At 40.4% G+C, this 13780-nt stretch overlaps 1 protein-coding gene across 2 annotated transcripts in view; it reads right to left on the bottom strand.

The window, feature by feature from the left end:
* The window catches only part of LOC111160003 (phosphatidylinositol transfer protein beta), a 64282-nt gene that overhangs the window by 19954 nt on the left and 30548 nt on the right, over positions 1-13780 (bottom strand). For both annotated transcript variants that reach the window (XM_022522760.1, XM_022522759.1), the window contains exon 8: positions 2297-2374. In XM_022522760.1, the coding sequence (XP_022378468.1) occupies positions 2297-2374 (78 nt within the window). The remainder of the gene's footprint in view (positions 1-2296; positions 2375-13780) is intronic.

Raw genomic sequence — 13780 nt, 5'->3', positions numbered from 1 at the left:
ATACCTATGATCATGTTTGATTTATAAATCAGTGAGACATCAACAACTAATCACAAAACAGAACAATCACAACAAAATACTGTAATAAAAGTTACACGATGTGGTCTTTCTCTCTCTCAAAGTATCTTCTTGTACTGAGCTCACCCATCTCATGATGGTGTGAGATGACAGAATGCCTACACAGTGAGGTGAACAACACAGGCACTGTGACGCAGCGTCAGACTACCACTGACCTTCTGACCTCAGAAGGAACAACTAATTCCAGAATGCAGTTGGCCACGGATAAATGAAACCTCAAAAAGAGAAACTGCAGAGGTGGGGGTGGGGAGCAGGGGGTGAGGTGAGGGCAGACAATAACAGACTACTGGTTATTTCTGGGATTGTGAAAATTCAGTGTAATTCAGTTAAGCAGTAACTCCACTTTTAAGAATAGCTACATACACCATCATTTGGCTGAAGTTAATAACCTAGAGATAAATGGGTAGAAAGGGATCACTCAACCAGCATCCTCTCAGAGAAATAATAAGCAACTGTCTCATGTGCATACATACACACACACACACACAAAATGGGGAAGAATGCTATAATGTGACATAAAAAAATGTAAATTTCACATTTCTAAAAACTAAACCTATTATAGAATTTTAATTAATCACTGATGATAAAAGACAAAGCAATGTTGGTTAAAAGAGTAAAAATCATAAATAAAAAAGGAATAAAAATCATATTCCAAGTTCTAAAAGGTTGGAAATTAGTCTCAACTTTGCTCTCTCTCTCTAGTCCCTGTAAAAGCATTGTTAGCTAGCATTAGGACTTAATGGAGCAAGACAGCCTTCTAGAAGATAGGGCTGCCTTTGAAGTGGCCACCCATCTACTGCTCTAACACGACCTGCTTTTTTGGAAGGCCAGGTTAAATCTCAAAGGGGAAAGACTTCTGCTCTGACTCAGTGTGAGTTCTAAAGTCCACAATTAGAAATCTGCAAAAGGGTGGGGAAATTCTTTAAATCCAGTCACTGAAATTTAGATCACACATACCAAATCTGTTCCTTAATTTGTAAGTAACATAGATCACTTCCTGGGACTTAAAGTTAAAAGTCTCTGGCCATGACCATTCAATTGGGACAATCTTGAACTAAACTCTACCCAGAGAACAAATGCAAAATTAAGGTAATTATGAATCATTTCTTTTTTTTTTTTTTTTAAAGATTTTATGTATTTATTTGACAGAGAGAGATCACAAGCAGGCAGAGAGGCAGGTAGAGAGAGAGGAGGAAGCAGGCTCCCTGCTGAGCAGAGAGCCTGATGCGGGGCTCAATCCCAGGACCCTGAGATCATGACCTGAGCCGAAGGCAGCGGCTTAACCCACTGAGCCACCCAGGCGCCCCAATTATGAATCATTTCTTATAGAACAAAGTCAGACCCACTCTTCATTTTAGCTGATGTGCAAGACAGTCTGCAAAACAGTCCAACACCCACGGAGAACCACTCAATGGGTTATTTGTGGGGCAATTACAGTAATCCTCTTTCTGCAAACAACAACTAGCACCCAGACATATTTTATCGATGACCAGTGACTGGCATCAACATGAAGAGATTAGTTACCAAGTTAAAACACGTTGGTGGAAATCTGCTTTGGGCATGTTTAGGTTTTAATGTTCCTCTGCTCCTGTCAAATTAACTGTAATAACTTGCCATCACCACATTAAGGCTGTCTTTAAGGGTCTGTCATTTCGTTTAGTGGATATCTTTAAAATATATTATATTTCTATAGAAATCTAAATGACTATCTTGACATTGCTTTTCCTACTCCCATGAATAAACTAAGGATGTGTTCTTTATTAGAAAATGACTACTTGCCATCAAAATTGTTCTCTGGTGTCCTGGTTTCCAGAATGTAACTATTAAAAGGCCAGGAACATGAGCTCAGGTGAAGGCAACTTGTTCAGTTTTTACTAAGACTAAATTTAAACTATAAACCTTCATTTAACATGGATTTTTGTACTGCTTCAAGTCTCAAAAGAGAACATTACAATCCCCAAAGACTAAATCACTTGTCTCTTTTAAGAGTTATCAGAATAACATTATGCTGAAAGTGACAGTCTGGCTGTGTTCTGTTTGTTAATACAGCACACACTTGCTGGCCAACTGCAACCGGCTGTAAGTCCTTATCACAAATGAAACTATTTTTGTGCCATTTCTATTTTTCACTTAAACATCACCAGCTCTTCCAGACTCGGGACCTGTCAAGTGGTCTGTTGCCAAGACTCTGCCTGTCAGAAAGGTCAGCAGCCAGTACCTTCCAGTTGGGTCCCAAAGGGCCTCTCTTGGTCTTGACTGACTGGAATAATGCTGGGTCTTCATCAGCTTTGTAGTCCTGCAAAGCAAAACAAAGTCAGAGGCAGAGAAGAAACCCAGAGAAAATGCTTTAACCTTGCCAGAACAGTTCTTTGCCACTACTAAAACATGGGACAGAAACTGATTACACCTGCTGTGCTTTTGTGTAAACGTAGCAAAATAGTTCATTACAACATTAAGTGATGGTTTGGTTCTCTTTGCTTTATACTTTCATGTTAAGGCCAGACAACTACATAATATTTAGTCAAAAAAGTCTTGATGAGCAAACCACTGGTTACTGAACAGCTATCTCCATGAACAAATCCCACATTTAACAGTTTCAACATTTTGATACATATATAGTCATATTTGAGAAATAAAAGGTACCCATCCCAGTCTTGACAATACCCAGAGGTGATGACCAAGAGCGACTACTGTGGCTGGGAACGCAGAATGAAAACTCCTGATCCTGCAACACCCCCATCTCTTTCATGGCTGGGTCTGTGCCTGATGCCTCACGACAAAGCCAGCCTCTCCAAACCCTTGTCCAGAGACCCATAAAGTGCAAATCCCTTGGTCTGCTCATGGAAGAGGGACTGCTCTCATGGCAACTCCTCGTTGTCATAGAAGGTCAGAGAAAGGCTTATGACTCTGTGATGGGACTACCTCAGTTATATCATGTCACAGGGGAACGGCCCTAAGACTTAGGTTTTAAGCAAAGTTCTATAGCGTGTGTCAATTCTATTTCCCTAACATCCTCTTCCATATAGAATGGAGGAAATGAAAGAAGTAAATCTTTTTAAGCCTGTCTGCTTTACAAAAGTTCTTTTGTCATTGCACACATATACACACACAATCCAGCGATGGGAAAAAACTCCCTTTGAAGAGCGAAAGTCCAGATTCAGAAAAATAAATCAGTTTTAATGGTACCAATGAGCAGAGGTCAGTTGATGAGTTGAAAATCCTACAAAAGGAGAGCCCCTGCCTTCTTGAGTAGAATTTCTCAGCCAGGGTTCCTTCATGGCATTCATGGAAGGACCACATATTTTGGGGGAAATGCCCATACAAGTCAAATATGAAAAGTCATTGTTCTAGAGAAAACAGCAAGCACTGAACAGACTCTAAAGTATATGACAAACTTTCACAAATCAAAGAAAACATGTTAAGAAGCAGCCGCTCAAGATTCAACACTTACTCAGGAAATGCACATGACATGCAAATAATTACTGACAAAGTTATAGGTAAATAGTGTGAAGAAGGAAAAATGTGAAGTTCGAGTAGAAAACAAACTTCAGAAAGGCCCCCAACAGCGTACCATAATTATTAAACAAGCACACTTAGCTGGCTACACTGGGTCTTAGTGCTTTACAAGACGCAGTGTGGTGCAGCCACAGGCATTAGGTCAGTCAGCATTATCCAGGAACAGTGATCCAGGACAAGCCGTCTGCAAGGAGTTGGAGAATTGGAGTTACTCATGTGTCTGGGCACATCAGCAGGAAGTTCAATTACTGTCAAGTAACACAAGTTCTTAAATTCCAATTTAGAGCCGCACCCTCAAAATTAACAACTTCACTGCTGAGAAAAGAACCAACTGGACAGGTGGTCTCAAGACCTGGGTTCAAAGTGCAGACTCCGCCATCCTGCAAACGTAAATAATCACGTCGTGCCAGAAAACATTTTCTCTAGCTCTGACACCTAGAACTGAAACCTAGACACAAGCTCACTTTTCTCCAAAATTGAAAATATTTAACATTCTATCAAATAATCACTTTTGACACCATCTCCCTCCATCGAGGTCTATTTATTTCCGTAGCCACCACCTGTGGAAGGCAGCAAGCAAGATACTATGAGGTAGTCCGAGGAGTCTGAGGATGTAAGGAGAACCAACACTTACTCGGGGCTAGCTCCTAGAAAGTCACAGTTGGGCTGAGGGAAAGAAAGAGAGGCAAACAAAGAAAAGATAACAGAAACCCCAGAGAGCACAGATTAACTGCCAACAGAGAATGGAGTGAATTATACTCAGAATTGAAATCAAGTGAAACGAGCCAAAGAAATGTATTCTTAAAATGAGTTTTAACATCATGTTTAAAGGTTGAAAAATCTTAACTACCAAAGTGTATGTTAAAAATTTTTATGATTAAGTTATAATTATCTCTATAATGCCCAGAGGCCTGACAAGTGTTTTATATTTCATCCCGATTAAAGGGAAAATACTTTTTTTTTTAAACTGTCTCAGGTGTGACCTCACTGTGGTATGCCATTCAAAATATTCTTTTTAATGCAAAATCTGAGATATTACGGAGCCTGGCACACACTGAAGATTAAATATCACATTTCTCAAATCTGAGAGGCTGGCAGTGAGAGGATGCTCCATCATTTTCTATGTGCCATTAAGAAGGAACACACTCAGCCAATAAAATATGCCACAACTGGAAGACAAACCCTAATTTCAAATGTATTAAAATGTGAGGAAAAGAGGGCAGGGGAACCTTAGAACTGATAAAATGGAGCCTCCAGAACTACCACACGATTATGGCCCCAGTGAGGGTGAAAACGAACAGGTGCATCAGGCAGACTTCACTGACAACACTCCTTCAGGCCCTTCCCAACCCCAGCTCCACACCAGGGTGACAACCTCAGGGCTTCTCAATGCCTATCTGACAGATTAATTAAATGAAGAACATGGAATAATGCTTCCAAAACTTCTCCACTCTGTGCCCAACACACCGCTGTACTCCACTTCCCAGCCCCCATCACCGGTACCAGTTATTCAGTGATACTTTTCTGAACTAAGAACTCAGAGAATTATAAAGGAAAACCCAACCTTGGAGACCACCCCAGAAGCCTCTTTCTGTAGATGAGGAGGCCACAGTCCCAGCAAGGAAGTGGTATGGCTCTTAGCCTCCGTCCCCAGCTCACTCTAGTACACCACACAGGAGGTGGCAGAAGAGCTAGATAAGCAAAGCACATTCCAGCAACACCAAGCAGCAGCAGGGGTTATCAAAGTAGATCTGCCTGTAAGGCGGGAGTATGTGCATATAAAATACCATACACACATACACAGATCTCCAAAGGTAAGTCTTCCTGGCTTTTTTCTCTTGACTAAAAGGCAGCAAATATTAAAGGTATTATACTGAAAATGTAACAGAACCCAATTATTAACAATAGCACCTTAACCCTGACAGATGAGGATAATGCATCTTGTCAAAACCTAGGAATTTTTGTGCCTTTTTTTTTAATGTTAGTTTGAATACGTAAATGTTTAATCAGGTGAATTAAGTAGCAAGGTATTAAAAAGCAGGAAGCAGGTGTCACTTTAACAACCTCAGTTTTGTACCTTTATAACAAACATTTAATTTTTTTGAACAGAATCGTCTTTGCTACAATTTTATTGTTGGGTATCTAGTCTGGTCTTTCTGCATTTGAGAACTGGCCGACTTATATCCCTATCACAATGAACAAATATATTCCTTCATGTATGACAGTTTCAGCATACAGAATGCAACCTCAGCTACCAATTATAGCTGCAAATGAGCAATAGTGTGGAATGAGACAGCCTGCTGGCTTTGTTAGTATTCTGTCTCCTTTGGGATCCCATGGGGAAAGGGGAGGCTCTGATGAAGAGAAGCCCTTGGCTCATGGTTTATTGTGCTTGCCACCAGCTGCAGACTTCTCATCTCATTAGTTCTTTTAGAATATTGTGGGTGAAGACAGCTGTAGCCTACTTGAGTCTTCAGCTCCTGGGTATTCTGAAGGCTGAATTTGCTATGCACTTTCTGTAATCCTTGGGAAAAAAAGAAAGCAAATTCACTAGGCCAAGGAAATGTATTTTTAAAATGAGTTTTAAAATCACGTTTAAAAGTAGAAAAATCTTATTGCTAAGGTGCACTGTGTTTAAAATTTTTTATGATCAAATTTTAATTATCTGTATTGCCCAGAGGCCTGGCCAGGATAAGGGCTTAGTAAAACCATCATTATCAAGTTAGGTGTAATGTCCCTAGACACTGCTCGCTCCACCAATACTAGTGCCCGAACAACAGGGAAACACAATGGTATCAGCATAAGGTAGATTCGGATTAGTTTTAATACAACTCTATTTAATTGAAAACTCTTATTTAAGTAAAAAAAAAAAAGGAGGCAAGTGAAAGTCAAGACACCCTTTGGAGAACAAATAAAATATAATATGGTAAATAAATGGCTTACTGAGTCTCCACGCTGAAGCCACAGAATACATTCATTAAATTCTTATAAATAGCCGTTTTCTGTCACTGGAATACAGAAGTTGTGCTACCTCTTGGGTGTACATCTGTTACTCACTACAGCTCTCAACAGAAACTCTCAACAGAAACCAGATTCATTTTGAAGACAAAGAATATTAGTTTTATGAATCTTTTAGCATAGTGGCTGTTCCCCAAAATGCAAGTACAAAATCTGTGCTGAGCCAACCTAAATGTCCTTGAGCCCAGATTTAACTCATGATTATGAATGGGGAAGTGAGTAGGAGGTGAGGGACTGGTAGGAGTTTCTTGACAGCTTGTGGAAAAATCGAGATGAGCTCCAGATACAAGAAACTGCTTAAAGAACCATGCATGGGTTACCACAGGTGAGGCTAAATGTAAGCTGAGGAAAACAGGGCCCAAACCACAAGCATTAGCAACTCCTCCACACCTGCTTATAAAAGGGCATTTCCCCTGCCTCTCACCCCCACAAAAAAACAATTCTACAGGGTAAAAATAAAAACTTGAGAGAGGTATTAGGATCCTGCAGCCTGCTGTAAAATGCTTTCCTTTAGCACAAGATGATTAATTAGGTGTCTATTCAAATAGCTCAAAGATAATCACGAAGTTTAGAATGCATGGGTATTGCTGCTCAACCTAGCAAAGCTTATTTCCTCTAATCACATCCTAAAAGTAAAGACCAGGATGAGTGGGAAAAGACCAAATTAAATACGAAGATCAGTAACAAACCTCATCTATTATCAATGCCCTTCATTTTTCAGTACACACTGTGGCACGTGGAACACAAGGAGTTCCTGGATCCGATCACCGCTGACCCTAGTGCATAACTAACTGGACCTGACAAAATTCAAGCCAAACTCCAGAGGGGAAGCCCATTAAAAAAAATGTTTGCATTAAATTTTGCAAAAGCAAGTAACAGAGGTGTAAAGACAAATAACATTTACGAACTTGTTTAAGAAACTCATTTCAACAGTTATTTGCAATAAGCAGCTTTCTTTCCTATTTTTAATTACATCTCCCCAAGGACTCCTCACCCTTTCAGGTTCCCACAGAGCACCATTAATATAGTATAAGTAAATCTCATTAATTCAGGTCCTACCACCTTGGAATTCATAATAATTCGGACAGGGGCTGGACTGAAGTTTATCTTTGCGTGATCTATGAAAAAAAGATTTGCTACACAAATTAATAGAGTAACAAGATCTCAGGAGGGCTGTTTAAACAGTTCAGAAGTGTTTTAGAGCAATTCCGAAGCATTCATTTGCATATAATTATTATGCTAATTACAAATCATTCTTATCTATTCATTAAAGCAGATTCCCAAAGGACCACTAATTGTCAATAACTTGTTGGCCTAGTTTCTATTACTGAATGTACCTCAGAGGAACAAAACTGCATTAAAAAATATTCTCTAATTCAGCCCTCTCATTAATCCTTACCGGCTTCCCACCAATGAATCCTAAAAGGAGAATTTTTAAACAACTGCACTGAGAAAAGAAATGCAGTCGAACCTACAGGGCTGAAGAGAACACTTGTTTTGTGATCATTTTAATCTCATAGAGACCCTGCATAGAGATGTGGGGTGGGGGTGAGGATGGCATTGAGCTTAGGAAGCAGGCAGAGGCTGTCAACAGAGCTCTATGTTAAAAGGTGGCCGCAGCCCAGAACACAGTCTGGCTACAGACAGCGAGGTTAGAGAACAGTCAGGCTGGGGCACAGCCAGGCTGGAACACAGTCTGGCTAGAGCACAGTCAGGGTAGGGAACAGCCAAGCTGGGGTACAGTCAGTCTAAGCACCTCTTCCATTCTTTCTCATCTTATCAGTATCTTAGAGACAGTCGACACTGTCATGCTTATGAAAGCAGATCCCCAAAGCCTCTGGAAGGTTACAATAAACAGAAAGAAATCAGAATTCCAGCCCTGAAAATAAGTTACAACCAAAAGCCTAATATGACAGGGCACCTGGCTGGCTCAGATCCTAGAGCATGTGACTCTTAATCTACGGGTCATGGGTTCGAGCCCCATGCTGGGGCTCCAAATGAAAATTTTTTTTTTTTTTTTAAAGCCTGATGTGACAAATCCATCTACAACCCAACAGGGAAACCAAATAGTTGTGCTCTAGATGTGGACAGGTGGGAAAGGGGGTTCCTGGGTAGCCCAAGGCAGGGGGGGCTACTCCTTAGCCCTGCCTTCAGAGTAGGTGGGCTACTACTGGTTTGGGTAAGCTTGCATTTCATACACAAATAGACAGTATGTTTGTTACTACAACATATTCATTATTATGTTTATATATTTATTAAAGCATTTTAAAATGAAGATATTTTAAACTCTTGACACCAATAAGTTTTAACACATTAACAAGTCAATTTGGTTAAAGGTGCTTGTTAAACGTTACATATTTTAAGATTAAATTGCAAATGCCTGAAATGCAGTATGTTTAAGAAAATCTTAACACAAAATGTATTTACTTCCTTAAATGACAATGGATAAATATAGATAATATAAACCTACCATATCTAATTCCTTAAACTAAAACAAGGGAGAAAGTTGTAATGAATATTCAGGTGAGCCCTTTCCAGCAAAATGTTCATGTTGGTTTATGAGTTGACCTTCAGACGCAGCTGTTCCTAAGACCCATGACCCCAGTTAACACATCAGCACTAATTTAACAAATACTAAATAGGAAATAATTACAGAAAAAAATTATACTTTTTTTTTTTAACAGCAAGAGCAAAACCCAATAAATAGCATCATTCTTGCTACTATATCTGAACTTACTTATGTGTCAGGCACACACATTCTCTCAGTTAACCCTCAAACAAAGGTAATACCACCACTTCTGGGGGTGGGGAAATTAAATCCTTTGCCCTTGTGGAGCAGAAGAACCAAGACTCAGATGCTGTTCTGTCAATACCCAGGCCAAACACCATACTTTAACTGCTAATATGATGTGATTTACATTTTATCATTTGAGAAGACTCAAGTACCTGAAGGGATCTTGGCTCCCTCTCTGCCTGGAGAACTTTCCCTAAGAAAGAGTAACACTGATTTATTTAAAAAAAAAAAAAACAAAAAAAAAAGCGTGGGGTAAGGGGCTTTTGTAAGGAATGCACACTTTAAAAACTCGATTTTGGAGCCACTTACGCTAATTTCTTTCAGCTGCTCAAAAATGCATTTTTCCCCCACCCAGAAACTGGAGCAATTCTACTTCACACCTCACCACCTCCACCACCCTCCCTACTTTATTTTTAAAATATGGAAGAGATCAAAAATAAACATTAAGTTAATAGGTTCTAGTTGAAAAAATATTTTGTGCAAAATATACTGGTTCATGCAGATTTTTTAAGATTTATTTATTTGAGAGAAAGAAGGCACATAAGCACTCTTAAGATTTAACCAAGCATGAAATAAGGTCATCTCAGGGAGGTTAGGGGCACAGGGAGAGAGACAATCTCAAGCCAACTCCAAGTGCTGAGCAGAGCCCAACGCAGGGCTTGATTCCCCCTACCCCGAGATCATGACCTGAACCAAAACCAAGAGTCAGATGCTTAACCAACTGAGCCATCCAGGCATTCTTCGTACGTGCAGATTTTTAAGAGAAATTTAAAAATCTCTAAAATCTAACCAAGCATGCAATAAGCAATATGTTATTCTCCCACAAGAGGGCACTGCCATCCAACTATGCCTTCAAATACACTAGAGCACATTCTCTAAATACATGACGGGATGTGAATCTTCCAAGAGTTCCAAAAGGTGACCGTGTAAGGCAACAGAATAAAGTGAGAAACATTTTTACATTTTTTTTTAATAGAAACTACGCTTATGTTTATTCATATGTCCTTTAAGGAGGGGGGAACCCCTATAACTTATTACAGAAAGGATTTCAATAGCAGTATGCTTCACGGCACAGAAAAGGCAAGACAAGATGAGCATCTGACCAGGGGAAATTTCGTAAGCAAATGCAAAATCACTGCTATCTGAAAACCCATGTTTTGTTTTGCTTTGCTTTTTTCTGCATTCAAGGGGGCTACTAATACACTTAGGAGCTGGGTCAGACGTCTCACCTCTTCATTATGCACGCACTTTAACAAAGAGCTTTTGGAGCTCTTGCACATATCTTAGAGATATGTTACAAACTTTTAAGATAGAAATTGAGTGTCTAGGTTCATTTATGGTAAAAGGAAGAGGTACTTTACTAGATCAAGTGTCTGCTCATGCCAAAGAGAACAACGGAAGCAGCACTGGCAAACACAGGCTCTCCTCGGACTTGCTGGATCTCAGCCATGGACTTCTAAGGAACAAAAGCTCTCTTCAGGGCTAAAGAATTGGGTTGCCACTGCACAGCTCTGAGAAGCAGGAAGGCCTTCTTAGGAAGTAAGCAGCAAGAGCTGGAATGAAAGCAACATCTACAACTGCGAAGCTTTTTGAAAGCTGTGAGAGATAATGAACCGGTGTTGACTGGTAGCGTTATCATCCATCAAAGATTAATTTGGAAGGTCTACTAGGTTGGTCCCCAAAAATGTCATTTATGTGCTCAAAAGCTGACAAATACTAACAATTTCACGAAGTATGATCTAATATTTAGCTTTTTCCAGCCAGATTTCATGTTTTTAATTTTAAAGAAAAAAATTAATCTTAAAAAGATTTAGAAAGTGCATTTTATGATTCTTGCATTTCTTTAAAATTATGACGTTTTTTCTAAAGGCAATACAGTAAAGCATATGTTGCCAAGAATATACTCAAATGTGTAACATCTGGGCACTGTCTCACGGAATGTCTGATCAAAAGAAAAGATATGCCTGAATCCTTCCTTGAGCACCAGAAACAAGCATTGCTAAAGGTGTGACCAAACTTACATGCCTAAATAAATTAAACCAAGTTTCATCAGCATTCCAAGGCTGACATTCAAGAAGTCTCTTTAAAAAAAAGCAATACCTAAAAACAATATACCCTCACAGTTTAAAACAATTAAAAAGTGTCAGACTGTTCAACAGTCAAACAAGTGAATGGTGTGTTCAAAGTAAAAATGGCTAAATGCAAGGAAAAGCAGGCCTTTATATATTCATTTACAAAGGTAAATGGGATTTCAGAAAATGAGGTGTTGCTCAGCATTATTTCTGCTCTCAACTAAAATGGGGCATTGTTCCGCCTACCAAAACATACCAACAAATCGTTCATAAACAAAGAACAAATGGGCGATTCTAGAAAGAACAAAGAAAAAGCACAAATTTTAAGAACAAACTCAAAACATGACAATCCTTAAACAGATTACCAAGGGAGCGCCTGAGTGGCTCAGTTGGTTAAGCAACTGCCTTCGGCTAAGGTCATGATACTAGAGTCCCAGGACGGGGTCCCGCATCAGGCTCCCTCCTCAGGATGGAGTCTGCTTCCCCCTCTGACCCTCCTCCCTCTCATGCACTCTCAAATAAATAAATAAATAAATAAAATCTTTCTAAAAATTTAAAAAGATTATCAAGGGATTTCTACAAATGGCTTAAGTGAGCAGTTTAGAAGAGCCCAACAATTCCATTATTATCTTTCGATGTACAATGAAAATGGGCCACAGTCTTCTTTTAGTATAAAGTACAAAAATTCCAAGCTTCCAGGTTCTAGTCAGCCCTCGAACTCTCACTCTGGCTGCAGCCTGGAGCCCAGCACTGGTTTGTATCAGTTGTGAGGGAAAAGGGAAAAAAAGAAAGAAAAAACCCCAAGGTACAGGGGAACTTAGCACCACCACGCTAAACAAGCAACCAACTACAAGTCACTTAGAAATACTTTAAAGTTTTCCCTGATTAAGAATCTTGCACTCCCTTAGACAGACACAATTATTCTTCTATCTGGAAAAATATTTACCGTACACACACAGATCAAACAGCAAGTTCCAATAGATTATTTGCCAAGTGAACACATGAGAAAACACATGAGTGGTGTTCTCTATTAAGCACCCAAACCAAAAGACATCTTAGGGGCTCTAATCCTTTTACTATTCTATTGCACATCTGCAAATTTCAAACTATCCCAGAGTCTATAGTGGTCATGGGAGGAGGTGACCGAGGCCACTGATGAAACTGCTTTTTCCAGGAACCAGGGGAGATGGAGAGAGTCCCTAACTTCCCTTTCAAGCACTTACGTGGTTTAGAGAAGTTATAGCACCTCCCCTGGGCTCAAACTCCTTAACAGTAAAAATAAAGGCTGGGGTGAATATTTTGGATCCTGGCCTCCAAGTGAGATTCCTTCCGTTTTTAAAATCTTTGAAGAGTGCACACTGTACAATCTTCACCAGGTATATAGTGTACTGGAGGCATGTCCCAAGTGAGCATGCGCAGAAATTGCCCAGAGAGCTGGATGGAGCCCAGAGGCCACCCAGAGACTGACCAGGGAGGGAGCTAAAAATCTGCATTTCCAACAAGCTGTCTCTGGGCAGCTGGAAAGAAAAGGGCCTCAAGCATTTTGGCTAGAGTCCTAGTTTTAAGGCTCTGAGAGGCAAGCTTGGGAATTAGTCACAATGCTCCACAGAGGGCCTCAGGAACCCTAAAAAGAACCTCTTCGCTTCCAAACAAATTCAGAGAACTGGACCTGTGGGCAGATTCAGCCACAACTGGGATTCCCACATGTACAGACCTGCCTTCTAGCCACCATAGGGGGTGTTCTCCAAAAGAAAATAAACAAGAGGAGTGAGGCCAAGTGAGCTGGACTGAGGGAGGCAATTCCAGGTACCAGAAGGAAAGGCAAACTTTATCAGCAGCCCACCCCCTCAGCTGGGAATGCCTGTGTTCTGTGAGGTATCAAGGAAAGAACTGTGACTAGGGAGTGGAGCCACATAGTGGTCCAGAAGCTCATGCTGAAAAACTGCTTGGGAGAAGGGTTGTACTGCCAAGAGGTGGCACAGAGGGTGGTCCAGAGTTCAGCAGTGTGAGGACCCAAGGACCACAGCCCAGGAAGTCTGGCTCTGCAGAGCAGGCATCAGGGCTGCAGGGTGGCTATAACACTCGGGACCACGCTGCAGGACACACCTATCCCAACTCTCCCTGGGGCAGGGGGGTATCTGCAAAGGAGAGGGACTGAAAGAAAGGATGGAGACTTGGGTTAAATATGACTGAGAAACAACAAGAGGGTAACAAGAGGGGCTAAAAAAACAAAAGAAGGAAGAGGTAGGAATGAAATCTGAGCTTTATCTTAAAAACATAAGCTTACTGGGTCAGTCACAGT

This window comes from Enhydra lutris, unplaced genomic scaffold (genome assembly GCF_002288905.1).
Source record: "Enhydra lutris kenyoni isolate GAN:26980312 unplaced genomic scaffold, ASM228890v2 scaffoldscaffold73, whole genome shotgun sequence".
In the NCBI taxonomy this organism is placed as follows: Eukaryota; Metazoa; Chordata; class Mammalia; order Carnivora; family Mustelidae; genus Enhydra; species Enhydra lutris.
This window is presented reverse-complemented; position numbering and strand designations above follow the sequence as displayed.